Source organism: Cucurbita moschata, unplaced genomic scaffold (genome assembly GCF_002738365.1).
Source record: "Cucurbita moschata cultivar Rifu unplaced genomic scaffold, Cmos_1.0 Cmo_Scf00009, whole genome shotgun sequence".
Taxonomy (NCBI): domain Eukaryota; kingdom Viridiplantae; phylum Streptophyta; class Magnoliopsida; order Cucurbitales; family Cucurbitaceae; genus Cucurbita; species Cucurbita moschata.
Genome location: NW_019268525.1, coordinates 1,706,403 through 1,712,469, shown reverse-complemented (window position 1 = coordinate 1,712,469; position 6,067 = coordinate 1,706,403). Strand labels below are relative to the sequence as shown.

Below are 6,067 nucleotides of genomic sequence, written 5' to 3'. Positions count from 1 at the left end.
AAGAGTTTTTGTTTGACCATGATTAATGGGTATGTTAAAAATGGAAGACTTTTTTGATGCCCGTGAACTGTTTGATAAAATGCTTGAGAATTCTATTCCACCAAGAATTCTGTTAAAGTGGCTTTGTCCGTGTTAATCTTTAGTTTATTGTTAAGAATGAAAAGCTCTGATATCATGTCGAGAATGAACTCTAATATCATGTCGAGAATGAGAAACACGAGTAGGATTGAAAGTTTAAGAAACATAAGTAAAATTTAAAGTTCAAGAAACATAACTAGGATCGAAAGTTCAAAAAACATAAGTGGGATCGAAAGTTTAAAAAATATCAGTGAAATTTTGATTAATGTGCACAATTGAATGCAAACTATAAACTAAATTTTTTATAAACTAAATCTTTTCTAAAAATCCTAAACTGATAGGATGATTAGGGATGTATGAATGTAAATTATCATGTGGTATTTGAGCTTGAATGATGATTTCTTAACACTGCATAAAGATTAAACAATTCCATGATTTGGGTACATTTATTTCAGAGGAAGAATGAAAATTTTGTTCTTCTAGATTCCAGGAATGAATGGGACCTCTGTGCCTGGCAGCCATGACTGCCCTGAAATGAAATTTTGGACAGAGAACTCCGATGCCTCTGTTGAATTGCTTATAACATGGTAACCTTTCCACTGCACTCTCTGGTCTGTTGATGAACGAGGGCCAATGTTCTTATACTCTCCATAGTATAAAGTATTCAATGCAAAATCACCATTCCATTCCAACCAACCTGCTGGATCAACCAAAGTATCGAGGTAAGTTTTAATGAAAACTGTTCGAGAGTACTCCTTCCACGGCCTTCCCAAGAAGGTTTTCACTGTGCTCTCCACTTGTTTCAGGTCATCTGTGGCCATGACCCGTGAGTTATGGATTGAAATGCCTGTATTTTGATTTGGATCAGTCCTTCCTTGAGCAGTAACTGCATTCTTTTGACCATTCATTGGTTTCCTTGCGTAAATCATGCAGTTCTGTAGAACCACTGCAGCATTTCCGAATATGAAATCTACAGTCCCGTAAATATAACACTCTTTATAGAATTGTCTTTGTGAATGGACATAGAGGGTGTCCTGATACCCTTCAAAGGCACAGCGGTAGAAGACGGAACGATCTGCACCGGACCGGAGAGCAACTGCTTGATGGTTTTCGGGACCGGCCGTGTTTCGGAATGTGATGCCTTGAGCTATAAATCCTTCTCCGGTCACCGCTGAATGTCACAAAATACAACTATCTGATTAATCATATAATCATATAAACCATCACGAGAGCTTATGCTCAAAGTGGACAATATCATATCATTATGTATCATATCATTATGGAGAATCGTAGTTTTTTAAAGAAACTTACCAACGGTAGCAGAATTGAAAGTGGTGGAGCCTCCTCCAACGCTTCTACTACCTGTAATGAAGGTAAATCTCATTCCATCTCCGACTAGCATTATATTCTTCATCTTATTTCCTATCTCGAGGTTTTCTTCATAAACCCCTCTCTTTACTTGTATAACGAATCTCCCATCTGTCCTCCTTTTTGCAGCTTCCTCTAGTGCAGCTGCAACTGTCTTATGGTCACCGGATCCATCCTGAGCCACCACAAGGTCCACCATCATTGAAGATGACTGCAGCAGCTTCCTATCACCACCTGAAAGCCAACTTGGAAAGCCCTGTTTATACGTCTCTTTCCCCTGCCAAGTTGAAGCATTGTTAACCGCCAAGCTGTTGCTTATCAGCTGTGTGACATTGTTTGACGTGATCAGCGGCAATACATTGTCCACAACATTCAGCTCAGCAAACCCAGTGCGGCACGTTTCAACGTTGGTAAGGGCGGTACTAAGCCAGGTTTGGATATCAAATTCAGTAGACTTAGCAGAGGAATCTAGAGTGCGTTCGAGCTGAAAGATGGTGTTTTGGTAGAGCTTCAAGCAATCAGCCCAAGCAACCCTTTCCTTATGATTTCGACACCTTGAACCGACTCTCTTAGTGTGCCTCTCGACACTCAAAGCTCCGTCCATGGCGAATTTGATCGCCATTTTCTTGAACTCAGACATGTCTTTGGGAGGAGGATTGTTGGCATGGCCATAGAAATACTTGCAGGTTTCAGGGTATGTTGTTTTTGTGCACCACCAATGAATGCCATTAGAGACATGCTTGGAGAAAGCTGAAGAAGACAGTAAAAAGAAGTGAATTAAAAACAACACCCCAAGAGTACTCCTCGCCATTGAAGGACCCAATTCTTTGTTGGTATTGATGAGGGCTAAGGTAGCTCTCAGAGGCTTAGTTATATAGGGAAGAACAGCAAATTGGGATGATATAGAGACAGGTTGGCTGTGTTTGAACCATTTGAATAATCAAACTCCAAAACTTCTATCCATGTGCCAATCAACCATCCACCACCTTCCTCCCTTTCTACCTACTAGACGAGAGAGAGATAAAAGGATGAATTAAACAACTACATATTCTATTGAGCTTCAAGCATATAGTTGTACATAAAAGAGTTGACTTTAACTAATGTAATAGAGATTTCTTTTTAAAAGAAGGTACATGATGCACAATTAGTCAAATATAACGTCATTGCGTATGTCATAGATCGGTGTTAAACGAAATAAACTCTTCATTCACCTAAACAATAGACAGGAGAGCTCAAGAACTCTACTTTTAGAGAAACCTTAACTTGTAAGACATTTTGAAGTGTTCAAACCATGCAAATATTCTTCAACATTTTTCACGAGATCTTCCTTGCCATGACTCGAATACAAGGTCAAACCTTGTGGGAACTTCTTTCACAAGGCTCGTGGGAGTCTCTTGAAAGAAAATCCCAAAGGATTGAAAAAGAAGAATTTCGAGAATTTAATTGCATTCTCCTAAGAGATTCGTATGTCTTTGGCTTAACCCGAGAAATGACTCTTATAAAATATTTGTCAATTAATATATTTAACTTATTTGAATCTCATTCAATTTTTAAATATATTTTTATTTAATATATTAATTTTTTTTTTCTTTTGAATTGTTTAAAAAGAAATAGTCGGGCTCTTAAATAAAACAATACACCGCTCTTTGACTTTCTTCCATCTTTGACTTCTGCAGTAACATTGTCACATGGAGTTGAAGACATCAAAACCGTGTTGGTTTAATCAACTTTGACAACATTTATATGCTTAAAACACAATGTTTGATTGACAAAATCCATGAAATGACATATTATTCACATCTTGCCCCATTAAATTAATCCCGACATATATTTTATATGAACAGTTCTTTCACGAGCATAGAAAAAAATTGACAAATTGCCGTGTCTTTAATTTTAGGGTTGAGTCAAAATGAGCTTTGATGCGAGAATTGATATGCAAAGACTCGGCTAATATAGATGAAAGATGGATGCGAGTTAGTACCGACTTGACTGTCTCTGTAATAAATTTTTTAATTACATGTTTAATATAATAGATTTTTAAATTTAAAATTGTGTTTAATTTTTTAAATTCCTTTTTTAAAATTTAATTTTATGTAGTCACTTTCTACTTTCCGGCCGGAACGGTTTTGATCCTTGTGCCGGTTTCCGGTTTATATTATTCTAAACCGAGGTTTGATTGGGCCAGATCCGAACCAAACCAAACCTCGTGAACACCCCGCTAAAAAGGTCCGGAAAGAAGGAAAGCGTCTGTCGTGGGTGGAAGTCGAAGGTCCGAATTTTCGGAGTCCAGTGCCCACGAAGAAGATGAATCAAAGGAAATCGGCTGCTGGAAGGCCGTCTGGAACCGATGGTTCTGATTTCGCCTATCGCATGGTTGTCGATTCTCGTAAGTTTCCTCACTTTTTTCTCCTAATTTTCATTTGGCTGTTGAGCAACCATGTGATGTATAGAATAAAAAGTTGATCGATATGGAGAAGAAAAACTTCGTTGTTCGTCTTTTTTTTTTTGGTCCTCATTGATGTCCTATTTCTGCTCAGCTCTTCGGCTTAGTGGAAGAAGATAGTTTGCTCTAGTTTTTCAGTCATTGCAACACGAAATTGGATTTGTTTGGCTATTTTATTTGTCTTATTGGAATCAACTTCGGTTCTTATGACGCGTTACTCTAATTATAGGGTATCAAAAGGTTGCCAAAGGAAAATCTCGTTTATATACGCTGATTTTAAATCAGGTACACGCATTATATTGCTTTTACAGAAAATTTTGTTGTTCACATCGTCTAGCGTGTTTTGCTTCATTGTTTTTATGAACGGAAAAAAAAAATGCAATATCTACTAATTGATCTCTCGATGCTTTTACTTTTGCTTCTTGCCTTTGTTATCACGAAATCCTCCAAACTTTGCTTTAATTTATGGCAAACAGTAGAAAAGTAGATCTATTAGTGAGTTTTATGTTCGTATTTGAGGGAAAAAACTCTTTAAAGCCCATAAAAATTGGGCGACATTTTCCATCAGGTATTAGTCTGATAAAGCATTTCTTTATGTGAATGGCTTCTACCAGGACATCCAGATCAGTGATTTCCTAGTTCTTGTGATGTGAGTTTAATGTAGAGCTGACCTTAGGAGAGATTTATTGATTCCTGATGTTGTTTACCTTAGTATCATGAAGGCCTATAATTGGTGATCAATAAGAATTTCATGTAATAGTTGGTTCAATCTTTTCTTCTACTTCTCTCAACTCTGATGTGACCGACTGGAATTTCTTTCTTGTTTACTAATTTTCCTAGTTCCTCTATTGAAATTTGTAAATGCTAAAGATTTTAGAGGGAGACCCTGATAAACTTGCTATTTCATGGGAGCCGTTGCTTATCTCTGGACCTCTCATGACTGTTTGTTGTTCTACCCTAATTGGGTCTGTTGGATTATACTGCAGGTTATCATTCAGTTATGTGGAGTGGTCTACTTGTTTATATTGACATCAAAGAGGGAGACTCCAGATAAACTTGCAATTTCATCTGCTGTCATTGGTTTCTTTTCATTGTTCATAGGAGAACTAGGTTGCTAATTATATTATTACTTCTTTTTTAGCTCTAACTTACACATCTTTGTCTGTTTCAACTGTAATGATTGATTTTTTTGCCAATGTTCTATTGAAGGTCGTAGGCGTAGCCGTGCAAGTTTCATGAAAGCTTATATGATTGCATCATCTCTTGCGCTCCTACTACTTTTTGTTAATGTCTCTCAGGGAAATTATACGTTTGAGGTAAGGAAAACTGATTCATTCTCTAATTTGATGCTCTAAATAAGAGAGAAATCAAATGAAAATGTTATGGAATTGTTATTTATGCTGACTAGTCGAAGAAGTAATAGCAATGAGACCGGGAAATTGAATTCGATGAAAATTAAAGTAGGCTTTATACAAGTGTAGTTGTCGAGACTCCAAAGATTCATCGTTTCTTTGTCACCATTGGCATCTATACATGAAAATGGTTGGGAGCTTCAATTTGATTGGTTGATTGTATTTATAACTCTACGAGCTTTGATCATAGCTTCCGTGGGGTGATGTCTGTTCCGAATGCTTTATTCTCCATTCTGACTGAACTTTGAATCTCATGAGCCATTTAGGGAATTGAGGATCTGAGTAATTGGCAGACAAAGAAGCTCGAACTTTTGGAGACGATCCGCATTTTTCTTGGTGGGTTGTTTATTACATGCTATCTTCATTGATTTTCAGAGTCAATAAGTATGAACTAACGCAGGAATTGTGATATGCCTCCATACAGGAGCCCTGCTTCAGATATTTGCAATCAGGACAGTGATTTCCCTCGTTGGTAACATGTCTCCTCCAAAACGCTCTTCATAAGTTATTCTGTACCAAACTGTTGTCCTTTAACGACCAGAAAATCTCTTTATTGTTACTTTTCGTTTCTGAATCCAAAAATAGTTCAAAAGAAAGTTTGGATTTTTCTTTTCTCGATAATTATGTAAGAAAGGTTCCACTTAGGTTGGATCCTACTGCGATTTTGATGAAATTGTAGGTTAAAATTGACTTTTTTTTTTTTTTTTTTTTTTTTTTTTTTTTTTTTTTTTTTTTTTTTTTTTTTTTTTTTTTTTTTTTTTTTTTT

The 6,067-nt window shown here is 36.6% G+C and overlaps 2 protein-coding genes across 2 annotated transcripts; one reads left to right on the top strand and one right to left on the bottom strand.

Annotated features, from left to right (window-relative positions):
* Positions 1 to 418: 418 nt before the first annotated feature.
* Positions 419 to 2,493, bottom strand: LOC111447927 (pectinesterase-like). Its single transcript, XM_023087321.1, has 2 exons — positions 1,390 to 2,493; positions 419 to 1,249 (listed from the first exon to the last, which is right to left on the bottom strand). The coding sequence occupies exons 1-2, from the start codon at positions 2,255 to 2,257 to the stop codon at positions 558 to 560; spliced, it is 1,560 nt and encodes a 519-aa protein (XP_022943089.1). The 5' UTR covers positions 2,258 to 2,493; the 3' UTR covers positions 419 to 557.
* A 1,164-nt stretch (positions 2,494 to 3,657) lies between these two features.
* Positions 3,658 to 5,994, top strand: LOC111447929. Its single transcript, XM_023087326.1, has 6 exons — positions 3,658 to 3,832; positions 4,119 to 4,174; positions 4,876 to 4,999; positions 5,099 to 5,205; positions 5,568 to 5,637; positions 5,726 to 5,994. Exons 1-6 carry the CDS (start codon positions 3,751 to 3,753, stop codon positions 5,803 to 5,805), a joined length of 519 nt encoding a protein of 172 aa, XP_022943094.1. The 5' UTR covers positions 3,658 to 3,750; the 3' UTR covers positions 5,806 to 5,994.
* The last annotated feature ends 73 nt before the right edge of the window (positions 5,995 to 6,067 follow it).